Source organism: Stegodyphus dumicola, chromosome X1 (assembly GCF_044657685.1).
Source record: "Stegodyphus dumicola isolate Sdum_Otavi_A_Nest chromosome X1, ASM4465768v1".
Lineage (NCBI taxonomy): Eukaryota > Metazoa > Arthropoda > Arachnida > Araneae > Eresidae > Stegodyphus > Stegodyphus dumicola.
The window spans coordinates 246257641-246276227 of NC_140780.1; the positions used below are offsets into that span (position 1 = coordinate 246257641).

An 18587-nucleotide genomic window follows, 5' to 3' on the forward strand; every position below is an offset into this window, starting at 1 on the left:
GACAGTGAGTTGCAGTAAGTGGAACGCATCTGACAGGTCTACGAGCATATAAACCAATCTGCCCTAAGCGTCTGTACATGGTCTGCCTTGAAATTGTCGTACCAGTGGCTGAAAAGAGCTGACGACAGGTCTGAGGTTGTGCTCCGCCTGTTTCTTTTGGCAGTAACTGCCAAATACCGGTCCTCATTCGGCATTGTAACTCTGGGGCGACTTGTGCTGTAACGTCTACTCACATTACCATCATCTTGGATTCGTTGCCAAAGCCTGGAGATGACACTCTGAGCAATTTCAAGTTCGTCTGATACTTCCAGTTGGGTACGCCCACATTCCAGACGGCCGATAATTCTACCACGTAAAAAATCATCCAAATGCGTCCTTTGTGTCATAACTATTCGGTTATTGCACTGAAATGCTTATAAAGCGCCTGCGAACAATTTTACTTCTTTGCCTGTATTCCTTATATATCACTCTCTTACACTCTCGTCATTGTGACGTACCATCGGTGTCATCTGCTTACTTCCTGAAATTTGCATATGATTGTTGAAGATGAGTGTGGTGATTTTACAGGTGATATATTTATTTTAGAGTTCGATTTCCGCGCGACTCTGAATTATCCTTAATTTATGGACATGAGTGTATGTGTGTAATAAATAATTTTTCGCATTTATAAGTCGCTCTTTATTTTTCATCTGTAAAAAATCGCCAAATTACGCCAAAGTGTTTGTACTAACACGTAGTAAGTACCGATGTTTGCTTGTAAGTTTTTATTTACTCTAATTTGCTCGAAAATGTATCTTGTTCATTTTTAGGTAATTACCTTAAAGGAAGATGTCAAACTTTCTGAAGGTTTCCTGTTTCTTTTAGAGTCTTTCAGTCTTTTGTACTGAGTCATAAACCATTGAATTGAAGGTAGGAGGTTGAACGGTGGAGGCACTAAATAATATCCATCGAAAACACTCAGCCAAAGCGTTGAGCAAGCAAACTTCCATTCCATATCTGCATTTTCCTGGAAATACAGATTTTTCACAATGTGCTAAATTTCATAATTCTTAATATATTAAAGGGTTGTAATAGCCTAATATTTATTTAACCCTTTGACCATGGTAGTGGTCAAAGGGTTTTCCTATTAGCTAGAAATTTCAAGTTAATCAGGAAATTGATTGCACACTATTTCAAAACATAATCCCAACTTTTATTTTTTTCAGCCATTTGAAACGTGGGCAAGTAACAGAAATTTATGAAATAGATTCTGTTTCATTCGTTTTGCATAATTTATATCAGTGGCCTCTGAGACTGCAGTACAATAGTTACAGGTTAAAACTAATCTTGTTTTAGTAACTGGAAAATTCAGTTTTATGCCATTTGAAAAATATGATGTTTCTGTTAATCCCTAAAACAATTTAATCATCTCTTTGATGCAGCTGAAGATTCATCTTAGATTATACTTGATTTCTGAACCTGAGACAAAATTTTAAATAAATTCTATGAACTTCGAAGATTTGAATAAATTACGTTGCTCTGAAAGAAATGAAAAGAGGCAGAATACATTATTAGAGAAAATTTTGTAAATGTTTCCTTTAATATGCTTTTGTGTGCTCCAATACTCTTTTCTTCCTCGCTTGTACACCAAAAATATAAAATATCTATTTATTTAACTGGTATTTTTAATTAATTTTGAGGGTTTGTTTTTCGATTCAGCTGTAAGATATGGCATGCAATAAAAGCATTTCGTTTGAATTAAATGTTTAGTTATTCTTTCAAAAAAATGTCTGAAAGCTTGTTCCGTTCCAACACTTTTTTGACTCACTGTATATATTTTACATTTCTTTCTTTCCTATGTGGGTACAGAGAGATTGGTCTTCCCCCCCCCATATATTATTCCAGTAAAGTTGTACTTAAAGCAGTCTCTTCATTCCATTAGCTAATTAGAGTTTGAGAAAGAATCTAGTTAACCTTTGAGATACTTAACGTATTAACGCAACCACCTTAGAAGTCGCGACATTGTCAAAATGTTCCAAATTCTGATAACCATGCGCTTAACAATTCTACAGTTTTAGCAAGCAATGCTGACATTTTCATATAATTGGTTTAGTTGATTATGGAAAAGCACGCAAGGGCTATCTGCCTAGGGAACGGATACTTTAGTGGAGGATTTTCTAAGGGAAATTGTTTCGTATCCATATTACACTTGGGAGAAACCATGATAACGCTCATGCAGCCAGCCCTTTCTCTTCGAGAATCTATGCCGATGGCGAACTACTTGTAATCAGCAACTTTGTCGCTCCATTTTCATATGCATTCTTCTTGTTTCATTGGAAATGGCTTTCTAGAAAAATCCTGACATTTTGTTTCCCTTGAACTCAATTTTAAAATATGCACTTGAGGGATTAGCTTGTAATTCAAGAAATATTCTGCAGGAATATAGTATTTTGCCTCAAAAATCACTTAAAAGAGCAATTTCTCTATTCTTGAATCCATTGAAATTTGCATTGGGGAAAAAAAAAAAAAAAGAAATTCACTTCTACTACTCAGTTTACTGAATGATCTTCGAGACAAAAATACCTAATTAACGCATAAAATATGAATTTATATGATAAATAATTTTTGGTAATTATCAGACATAATTCCTTTTTTATATATACCGCAAAACTGCACATAGCTAGTTGCGTTAATACGTAAGTACCGCTTTAGTTCTCCGACTAAAATTATGTTTAATTTATATTGTACGTTCATTTTTTTCACTGCTACGGAATTTTTAGTTTCACTTCTATCAGCTTAATTTGCGTTTGGTTATTTAAATATAAAAAGTTTCTGTATGTTCGCTGCAGGACACTATATTTAATAAGAATAAAGGTTATGCTTTATTTTTATCATTTTGTCGCTTTAGACGCATTTTAATGCATAGGTCAGGCGCTAAGAGTTGGGAACGTAATTTTAAAATTAGGACTACCGGTGATTAGTTTCTACTGGCTATGAAAACCAAATAAATTTCTGCCAATCATTTGCTGTGATGTTAAAAATAAGGCAAATCTACGGGATGAATGGGGAACACCTTTTGTGAAGATTTACTAAAAATTGGTTGATAGTATTCGTCGGAATACTATTATTGTCATCCAAAGAATATGTTGACCGACTGACCAAACTAATTATACTAAGTTGTAAAAAACAGCCATGCACATTAAAAGTTTATGATGGCGAACACTTTTGATAATAGTAATATAAATATATGTATGAAAATATACAGGACATTTATACACAATCTTGAAATTTATAGCAACTGGAAATAATCTTTATTAAATTCATTAAGCAAAGAAATCTGTATATTAAACGGTACTTCCTTGTTTAAAGCAGCCACCTAGCTTAGTCGCCAAAAGAGGAAAATTTGCCGCCAGAATTGGAAAACTTGAAGTAACAGTAACAGCAAACTCGTAATGATAATAATGCATCACATGATGTAATATATATAATGTTTAACGCACGCAATGACGAAGCATTGCGCGAAGCCGAATTTGAGCAATTCTCCAATGTTTTTTAAGAGAAAATAAATTGCTATGTGACGAGGAGAACAACAGTAATGTATTATATGATACAGCATGTATGATGTTTAATATGTTGTTGCGAAATACCCAGCTGCGGTAAGATAGCTTCTCCGAAAACCGGGTTTAGGTTTACCAGAAAATGGCAAAGGCAGGGTTGCCTGATTTGGCACGAATCGCCATTTGGCGAAAAAAATTGGCGATATGCCATAACGAATTCATACCGGTTTTCTCTAGAATGTTCTCGAAGACAAGTCAAAAGCTATATAAACGCGGAGTAACAGTTTATCGTGAAGAGAATCTAGAGTACGTTGAGTTCAGTAGTGAGTTCAGAGATTAGCTTGAGAGCGACCGAGCCGAGTCGGGAGCTGTACTTTAGTGCTTTGCCGTGAAGGTGTCTTCACCGTTGTAGCCACAGGCTGTGTTGCTGATTGTTTCAGCGTGTTTGTCGTTGTTTTTCGACGACTGTAAACGTGTCTTTGGAACTGTACTGTATAATACTGGCGAATAAGTTGTTATTTGATTCTTCATCAAGTGTTGCCATCAACCACTCCAAATCCACAAACCCGTAGAACGCAACAGTATGATATAATCTTTATTTAACAATTCAGATTTGTATTTTAAACTGTTTTCTTTTGATATGTCGATAATCTCTGCGGATAAATATTTATGGGGCGGCAAGATGTAGAACGACAAAAAATGGTATTTCATTCTTCCCATGTATATAGCGATATGATTTCGCCCGAAAAAAATCGGAGAATTACAAAAATTCATCATTGCGCGTAGTTCTGGCATTGCGCATGTTAAACATTATCTATATATATTATATAATATAACATTATATGATGCGGATTTAAAATTTTTATGGTTGCCATAGTGTTTTCGATTTTACGTTAAATTAATTTTGGATGTCGCCAAAACGCTTGCTGTGGCCACTTTAACAAATAAGTACCATTAAATATTTTAAAGGCTATTTTTACTTCATGTTACAATATTAAATACTCTATTTCTTAAATATTTTCACTTTAGCCCGAATAGTAAAGTATGAAATGCTAACACTTACCTGTACTCGTTGATAACTTTCAGCCATCATACCTATTAGCATATTTAGCAGAACTAAGCAGGCAATGAAGTGGTACATTCCCCACATTCCGTAACCTATAGCTTCAGTGAAGTAATGCTTGTTCTCATCTACCATGACTTCATCAACTAGAGAGCCACCGGAAGTCATGTTACGACAGTTGTGTATACTCGCAAAATGAGGTTCACCTTTCCCAAATATTGCCCAAAACAAATTGTTAGAAGTTTTGAAAAGCCTGTAGAGAGTTAGGAATAAGTAACTGAAATTAAAAATAAAATTAACTTTTGAGAATAATATATTTTGACAATCTGGATTTAGAAGCTCTTTGATGATAATAAAACTTTCTTATACTATTAAGAATATAAATACAGAAAGTAATGCAACAAAAATAAAAAAAAGAACTTTTAAATATGATTTCCTACACTAAAATTATTTGCAATAGCTGTTATTAGCGAATATTAGTTTCTTGTTTTTCCTTTATCACAAAATCAGCAGTGGTTTAGAAAATTATTCATTTTTATTTCATAAATGTGTACTTTTCCGTTAGGGCATCATTACCCATCACCAAACAGAAACGTTGGCGCGAAAGCTAAGTAAATCAGTGGTCTCAAACTCAAATTGAATGCACGCCAATCAAATGTTTGTATACCCTTATATAAAAAAGTCCCTTATATTCAAATCTTCGAGTAAGATTTATATAGCAGTGTAACTTAATTAGCTCTATTATCATGTAGTCTAAACGTTTTTATCCTGAATTTGCTGGGCCCTATTCTAGGCATACTCAAGATTAATATTCGTTAACGGCAAATGTTATTCTCTATAAATAAAATCTAACTTGCTTTATAATGAGGAGTTGCTTTTCAGTGTAAGATTGGTCACAGAACAAAAGACTGATACTGCCTGCTACAGAACTAAAGTTAGAAGGTTAAAACCCATTATAATTTAGATCTTAAAACGGAGTCTTCAGTTAGGATGAGCGAAGAGGAAATCTGAATGGTGGTTCAGGCGTAAATGAGAACGCTTAATGCATTCCTTTTGATTAAAACTTATTTAATTTGTATTTATTATATAATAACAGAACAAGCGAGGACTGTTTAAAAAGAGGGTTGCCTTCATAGAGCATTTCTAAAGGAAGCAGGCTCGCATGTACTAGTACTTACGAAGCTTTCCTACTGCAAGCGATTTTAAACCTGTTTTAAATTTCTGTTTTTTTTTTTTTTTTTTTTTTTTTTTTTTGTTATATATAAAGCGTAAACTTGCTTTCAGTTGTATCTTCAAATCTAAAAAATTTAAATAACTGTAATGGGTTTTACCCCGGAATGTATTATTTTAAGGTTTTAATTTACATTAGTTTACTTATTATATGGCTAAAGCCACAACAATATTTTTATTTTTTAACACTTAGGATTACTTTTTGAATACGGACTCGTACGTCTAGAGTCATAATAGCAAATAGTTTGATTCTTGGAATTATGATTGTAATCTTATTATTGTACGAATGCCTTCTTATGACTGACTTAGTGTTCTGTTTAGTTAGTAACAGTGAATAAATTGCTTGCAATTGATAATACATGTTTTGTTCATTGGAAGGACTTTATTTAACCAAGTAAAATTCAAGTGGAAACTAAATAACTTTAGTATGCTTTGAAAATTTTTTTTAAAGTCAACATCCATCTTTAGAACACAGCTTATAAAGTTCATTTTAATTAACATGTTATTAGGTTACATTTAAATCGGATCCTTTGTGTTACGACAAAGCGCACGAGGCCTATGTGGCTAAGGGGATGAATGCTTTTGCGGAGGATTTTCTACGGGAAAATGCCTCGTATCCAAATTACCCAAGCAAAAATCCATGAATACTCACTTGCAACCAGCTCATTCGCCGGAATTTGAACTTGCAATGAACTACCAATGTTCAAAGATTTAACCGATCTGTCGCTGGTGGGTATAAACATTAAGAAGGTAGATATTTTTTGCAGGAATTTCAGCCTCTATATAGCTCATTTTTAAGAAATTTTTAAAAAATTTTCTAAATATATCAGATAATTTTAGGAAATATATTTTTAAAACATAAAACTTGAATACTCTTAGCACAAACGTTTCCTGCTTGCAGGAGTGAGATTTGAAATAAAAATGACATATTTTTGAAATGATAAGACACAAAAATGAATTATAATTAAAAGTGAATTTAAATCGTGTACTACATGTATTGCTTACAATAGACATGCACATCAGTATTTAAGTGAATGAATTGCCTTATAGTACTCTGAAATCTAGCAGATTTTGTTCATTTAATTTAACGTTTAGTAGAACTAACGGTGGGATTGTTTGAGTATAATAAAGCACATGAGGGCTACCTACCTAAGGAAAGGGATGCTTTAGTGAAGGACTTTCTAAAGTAAACTCGATCTTATTCAGGCTACATATGGGGCATACCAACCGTGCAGCCACAGGGTTCACCAGGGCTCGGACCCAGGGCAGATTATCAATGATCAGAGGTCTTAAATACTTGGCCACTAGTGGAGTCACTTGTGTGCTTTTCCATAACCGATTAATGAAACGAAAGCATATTAATGCTTCCTTAAATATAGACTGGCGTCGGAATTATAATTTATTGTGAAATTGCCTGCATGAATTATTGTTTTCCACTTTGTATGGAAATTAAAATTATGTACTTAAATGTATATTAAAGTGGGTTTATTTTAAGAACTTACTTACGTTTGAAACTGGTTATCATGATGAACAACATATTCATCTCTGGAACAAAGATTCGAATTTTGGTAATACTTATACATAGAATTTATTCCAAAAGAGAATGCCATCACGACTATATTGAAGAGTACAAAGAAGCGAAGTACGTCGCCAAGCATATGTCTAAATGATACAGTTAATGGTCCAAGGTGGCAGCTTAATTTGCACCATATTATCAATCGACAGAAAGCCATAATTGACGCGATTGCATAAATAGCATCGCCTACAAGAACTGGATCATAACCCGACATTTGTTGACGGTTTGTTGGGCCACCTAGAATTCCAGTTATCTTTAGTACGAAGATCACTTCGGATATGACGAACAGTAAAGACATAAGCAAATCGTAGCTGTAACTCTTGTACCAAGAACCGGTGCCTTTTTTCCATCCATGCCAATATTTCAGAAGCAAATCTATAAAAAATCCCCAAATCCAAAGTCCGACTAAAGCCTCTAAGAGTAAAGCTCTAGGTGAGCCGCTGAACCTGGAAAAGAAAAAAAAAATATTAATTTGGTTAAAGGAGGAAAAACAATTATGTTTAACTGTTCGCTTGAATAGAATGTGGTGTCGAAGCACTTAGTTTTAATTCACTTTTAGTCATAATACTATAAATTTGCATCACTAGTTTAGGATTTAAATGTGTAATTTAGCTTGGACTGAATTATTTAGGTTATGGAACAGGGTTTCTTAAATTTTTTCGGTCGCGATCTCTTTTTATCACTGAGATTTTTTCACGATCCCCAAGATCCCATAATATTTGCAAAAATTTTGTGGGACCCCATTAAGTATTGCGCAAATCCGACACACGCGTGAGTGAAACTGTCAATTTGTTTACTTGTACTGTAATATACTATTACAGTTTTAGGTCATTAACTTATTAGGAAAACTAATTACTCATTAGGAAAAACTCATTAAGAAACTAAATATACTAACTCATTAGGAAAATGAACGTTTATATTATAAAAAGAATGTGTCTAAACGTTTTTCGTTTTTTTTTCTTTGTCTGTATTGTCTTATTTTTATCTATTTTAAGATACATTGTGTAAAAATATTTGGTAATAGTAAAATTATTATAATAAGTTAAAGAAATATCAAAACTGCTAAACTTTTTGGCGACCCCCTGCTGCATATCCCGCGAACCTCTTAGGAGTCGCGACCCACAGTTTAAGAAACCCTGGGTTATAGCAGTTCACGTGAAGGCTAACTACAAGAATAACTTAGTTGAAGTATTTCCAGGTTCCATATTAATTATTTTTAACTTTATGTATATATTATCTTTTATAAGATAATAAATATTCATACCTTCAAAAACAAAATTAAATGACTAGAATTTTTAACAATGTTAGAAAAATTAACTTTTGAGTTTCCTATACCTCACCTTTTATGCATGATTTTGATAGTAAACATCATGAGCAGAAAGCGAAGAAAACTGTCTTAATTTTCATTGGTAAAAGTCATTCTACTTTTTAAAATCGCGAAATAATATGCTGCTAAAGTCAGTTAAATATCTGTTGAATTCAGAATTTTTTCTTTTGTAAAATTTCGTTTCTGTTTTTTCAGATACAGTAATAATACAATCTAAATACAACTTTTAATATCCAAGCTAAACAACTGATTAACTTTAATATTCTAACTTACGTGATATATATACTCAATTCTGTTATATAATCATTGTTTAATCTTGATAGTTCAAAGCTTAATAAGACATCACTGGTTAATATAATCAGCTGTTCATTACAATCAGTTTCCCAAGAATAGACGCATCAGATAACTGCTAAATTACTGAGATTGTACCGCTTTATAATAATCACTAACGCCGTTTGTAATGATCAAGTCACAAGTTATATTAGATTTTTTTCCGAAGGCTTTCACTCGAAATTTATGTTGTTAATTTATGTTTGGTCTTATACGAAAATAGATTAAAATGTACGAACAAAATTGTTATAGAGATTATAGATATGATTAAAGGAAAAAAGAAATGCCTGACGAATGCCTGATAACGTTCAAGATGGTACAGATTTTTAAGAAGACGATGTTGGCATGCCATTAGGCTCCGAATCACAAAATACATGTCTTATTCTTTGAAAGAGTGTAGAATTGAAGTGATAAAATGCCAAAAGTTATTCAGAATTTTAATCATTGGAGATTTCGTCGAAATACTGTTAACAAAATATGTTAACTTTGATACTTTGAGTGGGATACTGATGTTCAGCAGAGATGATTTTTCCTGCTCTTAAAATGTTAATTACGTATTGAGAGAGTTTATTAAGTCTCATTGACTGGAATGAATGCCTTTTATTTTAGTTTATTAAATTTTGAGGAAATAAATATCTATTTTTTAATATATGTAATTTGAAACTTAATTTATATTACTATTAAAATTTGAATGTGATTTCCGCTTTTTGTAATCAGCTGGTTAATATTCCCCAACAGGATTAGAATGAAAAAGATTATATTAAATGGCAGAGGTTGTATACAAATTATTCTTACATAAGCATCCTTTCTGTGTGTATATCCTAAACTTTCTCAAACGTGAAATTAATTTACATTATCTGGATTAGAATTTAACTGAAAATTTCCAGATATAACCTACATATTTATTTTACAAAACATTTAAGAAACACTTGAACGCATAACATCCGGATGACATTTGTTGTACGTAAAGACATTAATTTTAAAATCTAAAAACGCAGTAGTCAAGTGTAAACATAGTAAATGTACTATTAAAGACAAAAAATATAAAAAATCTGTGGGTACTATGAAAATATTAATGGGTATTAGTTAAAAATATAAAATATGTATATAATTTCAAGTATTATTGCAACTTACCTATCACATAATAAGGTCATTAAAAGAAACAATAAAAATAAACAATAGGAAACTGTGAAGTATATAAATCTGTTGATTGGAATATCCAGTGCTTTGATCGTTTTAACGTTTGGAGCAAATACGTAAGCTATACAGATCACAGGCATCAGAAGTGATTGCTTTACAACATGAACTATTCGACCTCTAGTTGTCCAACAGTACCATGGAAGACCCTCCACCCAAATGGATCTCAGCACTTGCTGGCAATTTGGATGAGTTACAAACTGAAATTATAGAAAAGTGATATAAAATTATGACTAAAAGCATTTTAAGATCCTAAACGCGGAAGAAAATGCTATTTTACATTACAAAAATAATCATTTTATAGATCATGTTCCCACTTAATTGAAAAGCTTAGAAAGTTTCGAGTAAAAGCTTGAAAAACAAAATCTGAAGGCTTTCAGATTTTACATTACGACCAAAAGTTTTTTTTTTTTTTTTTTTTTTTTTTACATTTTGTGTGTTACCATTATTGATTAAATATCATGTTCTTTGCACTTAAAACACATAAAATCCAATTTAACAGCAATATCACAAAATATTTAAAAACAGCATATCTTTCGAATTTCCGATACACAGTCTCGCGCGCTGGAGATAAGCGTTTTTTCCCGTACAATGTTGCCATTTCTCGCTTTGAAATCGTTGAGTTTGTTAAACAAAATTCGTTAAAGTTTTACCAAATTTTAAATAGATAATAAAACATATTCGAAATGCAGAATTCGGGCTTCCAAGTTCTTCCCATGTTCGGTTGGAGGGCTATGTTATTCAAAATTTGATGGCTCTAGGTACCGCTGTTCCTTCACAATGCGAGAAACATTCATTCAAATTCTACATTATTTAGTTTCTTTAAATATAATACATGGCGATAATATTTGGTGGCAACAGTTTGAAGAGCGAATCGACGCAAAATGCGGTTTTCAAATTCGTAAAATGCGGCCTTTTTGGGCTAATGCTCTTTAGGCTAATAATACACATGCGAGTTCAAAATAGAAGATTTGTCAGCTAAAATGCACAAGCAGTTAACTAAAGGAAAAGCAAAGGTTATAAGCATAGAAGGTAATGGATAAAGAATAAAACGCGTTATATCGAAGAGATGCTTTACATTCTATTACTGAAGTTATAATTCTTGTTACGGCACAATTTTTGTAACCAGGTGTTATTTTGTACAAATTATTAACAATAGATAATATTTGTGTACTTTATGTGATTACGATAGGATACGAAAAACCTCTAACTTGAACTGAAATGTAGGTCTAGGTTTAGATGCAGAACGTGCGATTAAAATACAAAACGAATTCCTACGCATCTCATGATGAGGATCGAGTTGGGTTATTAGATTTTGTCAAAATACATTGTTGCAGACTATCTGCATATGGAATGGACGCTTTCTTAAAGTTTTCCGAGGGATTAGCCCCTGTTTGTATTACACAGGAGGAAAATCATGGAATCTCCAAAGCAATAGCCCGTTCACCCTCCATGAATAGAACCTAGGTAAAACTAACAGTATTTCATGGATTACAAAGACAGGTAAACTTTTATAGTTAGAGGAATTAAGAACATAAAACTTGAGCAAAAATTGTAAATTACTGCAAATCTGGTTTTCAATTTTTTTTTAAGCCATGTAGTTACTATTATTTGGCATTAACCAATTATTTATAATTTCAGCCTTTACTAGAACTTCTCCTTTCCGTTTCCTCACCAGAAATGGATAAGAGGTTAGAGAGTATTTAAACTGAGGTTTTTGGATTGTAAGACTGCACGTTACTGCCTCTCGAGGCCACGTTACTTAGTTTTGCCGGCTCTGAGATGATTATAATTACTTGGCTTTGGGTTATAGCTGCCTTCCTTTAAATTTTTACGCCAATGACAAGTTCTGAGTTAACTTATAGTTAAAATTATTTGTGTAGTCCCTGACTACTAGTCCACGTTTTAAATTTGAATTCTAGTGTTACTTAATTACATCGCCACAAGTGGTAGTTGATTCTGTTGCTGAGGATATCTAAATCTCTGCTTGAAAGGAGGGTTGTAAGCGGAGGCAAAGATGAAAGGATCATTAGTGCGTCTATGCACAATCACAGCAGTACATCGGCAGAGTCATTACGATTGATGCAGGAGACGTGAAAAACAAGCAATGCCCTCGCTAGGACTCGAACCCTGGATCTCTCGAATACGCGCCGAGTGTGCTACCGTTACACCACGAAAGCATGCGGAAAGGAGGGAAAAATACCTTATTACTCTGAAGACAAAATTAAAATTATTTGCTCGTATTTTTATTTCGTTCATCTAAACAGACTAATCTGTTATCCATTGCAAAAGCTAAAGCTTTGTAGAGATGTTAGGTATTTTTGAAGCACAAGAGATGAAAAATGAGCAATGCCGTCACCGGGACTCCAACCACGGACCTCTTGAATTCGCGTCGAGCGTGTTGACCACTACACCACGAAGGCATGCGAAGAAGGCCGGAGTACGTAGAGATAAGAGATGGCTTTCATGGAAAAAATGTTTCCCTGTTAAGAAATCGAGACTAGAGTATGCGCATGGATTATTTTTTCCACCTTTCCGAGGAAATGAAGTTCCAGCAAAGATTTTACTGTGTTTCCTCTTTAAATTTTCAGCCTGTCATATGCTGTAAGGGAAGGCGAAAAGGGGAATTACTGTCAGTGAGACTAAAAAAGAAGATTGTTTTATTAAACTGGGAAGAGTTGCATTGGAACAAAGCCTTAAATATTTTAAATTGGCCCAGGTTTGGAAGGTGAGGTGCTTAGAAATTGTAACAGTCACTGCAATGGCCCCTCTTTTGCGTTTCACTTCTATTTCTTATTAAGGGCCCATCAGCGGCCGAGCGGTAAAGTCGTTGAGCACTTACAGTTCGGTCCGAGGCTCGAATCCCGCGAGCGGGCTGGCTGCATGGGTGTTTTCGTGGTTTCCCCCATATGTAGCATATGTAGCACGAGCCAGTTTCTCTTAGAAAGTCCTCCAGGAAGACAGCCTTCCCTTTATGTAGATAGCCCTCGAATGCTTTGCCATAATCTAATAATAAACCAATATTTCTCATTAACTGCCACTCATCGAAACTAATTAATAAAAACTGTATTTAACTTCAAAATTGATGGTTAGAAGGGTGAGCAGCAGGCCATGGTACGGTGATTAGCGATGGTAGTTACTAAGGCGTCAGATTTCGGTTAGTTGGTTGATTACGGCAAAGAATGCGAAAGCTGCGTAAATTAAGAGGAATGCTTTCATAGAGGGCTTTATGAAAACAACTTGGCCTAATTCCTATTGAATGGTAGGGCTGTGAGTGTATGGAGGTGAATGTTTTCGTGGAGGAAACCGGTCAAGTGAAAGAAGATCACCGAGCAGTGGTAGATGTTCCGGGTTGAGTTTCCGGCAAATGGATTAGCTTTATAGTTTTGTTCGCGAGCAATGGGAGCAAATTTCTCTTAGAAAATCTTCTGCAAAGGATTCATTCCTAAACGGACAGCCTTCTACACAATTTTAGGACGATTTTGATGGGGGAGAGGAATTTAAAATAAAATAAAATAATCCAAAAGAATTTATTGGCAACAACTCAGTTTGAACGTACAATATCCTTTAATGTAGTTATTGTTACCAGTCTCACTTGTCTGACAAAGGTCAGCATACAACCACGACACTCATCGTGGCAAGGAATCAAATGCGTCTGTTATTGGCAAGAGCCTTGAGTACACCGAGGGGGGGGGGAGGTCCGAGGGTGCCCCACCCGTCCTCCCGAAACTCTCCCTACCATCAGCCTGTCGAGAGGATTTTAAGCTCGCTGCATAGTTAGAGTGCCCACATGCCGCACAGGCACCATACATTTACCAACATCAATGCCTCCTCCGGGACTCGAACCCGGGCCCTTTGGTACGGCAGTCAGTGTCACTAGTTAGACGGCTCCAATGTAATTAAAATTTTGTACGAGGAGCTGCTAAGGGAAGCCGGTTAATCACCTGCTTTAAGAAAAACACATGTAAATAAGTTTGGGACTGAAACTGATAATTTTTTTCTTACCAGAGGGAAATATTCTTATTTTTTGATTAAAAATTCCCAAGACTTTCATGAAATTAATATTTTTCAAGGCAAAATAAATACTATTATCCCTGATTAAGAGAAACAAACCAATCATTACTTTTACATGGAGATAAAGGCAAGAAAGGAAAATTTGGAGAAGGTACGTATTTTAATGATAGTTTCAAATATAAAGTCTGGTCTCAAAATAAAATCTACTGACTTGAGAAACAGTCGTAATGGCTTTAAATGCGTTTCAACAACAAAATAATAACAAAGACTTAAGTTTTAGAAAACTAAAAATCGTTATGGTCGTCGCGTCTTGCCTAGGCATGCGGCTAACTAGTTAATTGGATAATAACTGGCAAATCACGAGTGAGCCACCTGTTAAAGCAAGGTGGAAAAGAAAAGTGCACAGAAAGAATTTTCTAATGGTTAGATTACTTGAATTTAGTAAAACCACGAGGGCTATCTGTCTCAGATGAGGGATGCCTTTCGTGGAGGACTTTCTGAGGAAAACTAGCTTATGTTACATATAGGAAACGTGTGGTTTCATGTTACATATGGTAAAAACCACGAGCACCGAATATGTAGTCATCCCGTTCGCCTGGGATCGAACCCAAACGTGGTCGAACTATAAATATTCAACGATCTTAAGCACTTGGCCACTGCTGGGGCTTGCAATTTCTAATGAAAACTAGCTTGTATTCGAGTTATATAAGTGGAAAAACATGGAAACTGCATGCAGACAGCCCGTTTGCAGTGTTCAGCGTTCTTATCCACTTGACTGTTGGTGAGTGAAAAGGCAAGTTTGTCAAACACTAAAGAAATAAGTCTTTTATTTAAAACGTTAATTGCTATGCACCAAATTATTTCTTAAAACAAATAAACAGCAAGTGTTACATGCACAGGAGGCTTTCTTACACTTGAATAGAAACTTCCTTGTAATCTTTCATCTCTGGCAGTAAGGTAATATATTAAACTCAATCGAGTCTTCGATTAACGTAAATATGAGCTAGCTTCCCTAGGAAGTTCTTTTACAAAGGCATCCTTTCTTTTACGCAGGTAATTCTCGTGTACTTTGTCACAGCCAGGTCAAACAACCGAACAAACGATACTAGAACCATTTGTGCATTTTTTAGAGAAAAGTACTTTCTATATGTTATGTAAGTGAAGTTTCATATTGCAAGATCTAACACTATCTTACTTCTTTTTGTCTGAAGTCGACGGCTGTTAACAACCGATTCAGTCTCAGAGGTCGGCAATCCAGGCAACCAAATTTTCGACTAAGCAAAGTTTTGACCTCATCTGTGGTTCGGCATTCGTCAAGCAGATCTGAAGCAAAATTTGAACACTGTCGACTCAGATCCTTGTACTCTTTCTGGAAAAAAAAAGAAGTCACATTCACTGATAAACTTTTAAATATCAGTTATTTTGATTTCTTTTACGAGTTGGGGCTTTGAGAAGAAAGCGAGAAAGAAATGGGACACTAATATATGCTTTTTTTCTCGCAATTAGTTTGATCCGAAGGTTAGTCGTGTTCGTGTGCCATTGGAGCTTCGATCAACCGTTTATAATTTGCGTTCCCTGTGCAACATTTCATGTATGGATACTTTGATAAAAAATTTTGAATGGAAGTATGTATGAATTATTTGTATTACCTTCTTTCTGGGATATAAGCCTAGCAATAATGTTTTGCATGTGGCCCCAGCTTGATATCAGCATTATTAGCGTTATTTCCCAATGTTATTTCATTGCAGATTATAATAATTTTATTTATGTTATTTTTTAATAGTTTATTCCTTATGTATTCGTTTAATACTTTTTCAGAGGTTCAGGTTAAGTTTTCGGTTTCAGTCTACAAAGAAATGATGAAAGTGTAACGTAAGCTGAACGTGACCTGTAATCACGTACCATTCTTAACTCTGTGATTCCTTCATGGTGGTCGGAAGAAGAAACGTTGTTTCGTTCCCGAGAAAAACTGGAAACTGCCCAGCTTCAAAAGGAAAAGAACTCCTTGAGAACTTTAACGTCCGAGTAACGAACAGAAGCTTTAGAAGACTTTCTGCATCACCTTCCCTCTTCATTTTGATGAGGAAAGAAGTCCTAATAATGTTATAAATTATTTGCGTACAGCCTAGATTTAGAATGTTAAATAAATTAAATACGCTATCCCCTTGCTTGTGTCAACTCGCTACAAAAGAAATAATTTTTTCTTTTTTTAAAAGGTATTGGGACTTTACCAAGACTTTTATCACCAAGCTTTATATGGAGAATTAAAGTATTTTTAAGAGTGGAAACTTTCGGATTTTGGAAACATTTTAAGTCTGTTAACAGTAGCATTTGATTTCAGACAAATTCAGACAAGAAGCAAAACACAACAAATATATGGAATTTTTTAATGCAGTGTACTCATGTTGAAAATAATAAATGCTCATTATTTATAATTAGTTAGTTATTGACAAAGTGTAACCCTTTTCCGCAATATTTATTTTTTTCTTCTGCCCCTAGATAGAGATTTTATCTATCTAGCTGTCTATTTTAATTCATCTTCAATCCTGCTTTTGGGAATGGAAGAGAGTGATATAGATTTCTCTTTCTATGTGATGATTTTTCTCTATATAACTAAAAACAATAATTTCCAAATTCAAGTTTCAATACATTTATTTTTTAATATTCTTCCTGTGAATATTTTGTTACTTTTAAAGTTTTATGATTAGAGGTTCAAAGACTATCTTATAACTGAGTCTCTAAAAGCTGAAAATTTATCTGCGGTAATGGAATCTTAAAAAAAAAATACACTTAAAATTTTAAAATGCATATGCTTAAAAAAATTACAGTTAAAAAATGTGAAGTGCATATATAATTTATATGAAACATACTTTTTTAAAACTCTTTGAGAAAAATATATTTTAATTCAGTAACACATTGGATTTATAGACACATTAGGTTATCTCGATGCAGGAGCGTGGAAATATGCAATGTTCTAACCTGGATTCGAATTTCGGGCCTCCCGAATATGCGTCGAGTATGCTTCAGTTACATAACGAAAGCATGCGGAAAGGAGGGGGAAAATACCTTATAAACTTCTCCTTTTAAAAAGCGACTGGGGTTAGGGTATCTAGTCGCCAAATCCTGGTGGTGACAAATAATCGTTCACCACCTTTCAGTTCGGGCGCCAATTGTAGAGTATTTTTATAATTTTCGAACTTTGGAAATTGAAGAAATCCATAATGTCCTGGCCAGAATTCGAACGCTAGACTTCCAGGATACGCGTCCAGCATGCTTGCACTTACACCACGAAGGCATGCGGAAAGGAGGGAGAAAATGTCTTATAAATTCTTAATGCGGTCTATGATATTTTTACTTTAATAGAGATACAAATAATATAAATTATAGCTTTATTTAACAAAGCAATGACTTTTTAATTATTGCTAAATTTTCTGTACCTGGTTTTCTGGAAGATCACAAGATAAATGCTCCAGTTCGTAACTTAATTGGAAAGCTGCTAATACTGGATCTCGGGATGTTAATATTAGGTACGTAGGGCTTGCTAACGTACGGTAGGCATTCATACGGCTCATTGATTCAGTTAGAGTTTCTCCAGTGCTTGCTCGATTTTTACAACAAACATCACAACAACCTGCAATGTAGAAGGGAAAATTTCGCAGCTGCCTATAATAACATAGTTTTGTAATTACCTCTCTTTGACTAGCAATCTATACATGTAAGATAAAAAATATGTAAATAAAAATACCAATTTTAAATTGCAATAGTTACTTTAACCCTCTACCTTAATTGGATATTTCCTCTTTCTGTTCTAAAAATAGTAACTTCTTATGATAAATCGCTCTAAATTGCATAATTTCAAAATTCATATGTGTTATATGATTCTTACATAATGCCTTCAGTTAATAATAATTTTAGAGGGTTATTAATTATCCTGCCAAAAGTAAATCGGAACCAAATCACTGTAAAGGGGGTTTCATCGTAAACCAACTGTATTCGCTTTCTGCTTTTCTTGATAGTTAGTCATAGTTTTCCATCGTTTTCAAAAAATGTAAACGTCTTAGAACAGGTGGTTTTTGCTTCCCTTGGTTTACAAAAATCTGTGTCAACTGGAATAAAAAATGTTTAAATCGGCCATGACTGCAAATTTCTTCTTTGCGCCATCAACATTTGCATACAACATTCCAAATTATTACATGCACATACTATATTACTTTAAGGGAAAAACAAATTGTATTTTCAGTATAAATTGAGTGACTATAAATGATCCGAATTTTTGCTGAAATTTTCAGAACTGTTGATAACGTTTTATATCCA

At 34.1% G+C, this 18587-nt stretch overlaps 1 protein-coding gene across 1 annotated transcript in view; it reads right to left on the reverse strand.

Moving 5' to 3' along the window:
- The window catches only part of LOC118203779 (short transient receptor potential channel 4-like), a 36512-nt gene that overhangs the window by 14073 nt on the left and 3852 nt on the right, over positions 1-18587 (reverse strand). The window contains exons 4-9 of the mRNA XM_085808261.1: positions 17711-17904; positions 15469-15642; positions 10197-10459; positions 7336-7851; positions 4600-4852; positions 818-1006 (exon numbers count right to left, since the gene is read on the reverse strand). Coding sequence (XP_085664387.1) covers positions 818-1006; positions 4600-4852; positions 7336-7851; positions 10197-10459; positions 15469-15642; positions 17711-17904 — 1589 coding nt within the window. The remainder of the gene's footprint in view (positions 1-817; positions 1007-4599; positions 4853-7335; positions 7852-10196; positions 10460-15468; positions 15643-17710; positions 17905-18587) is intronic.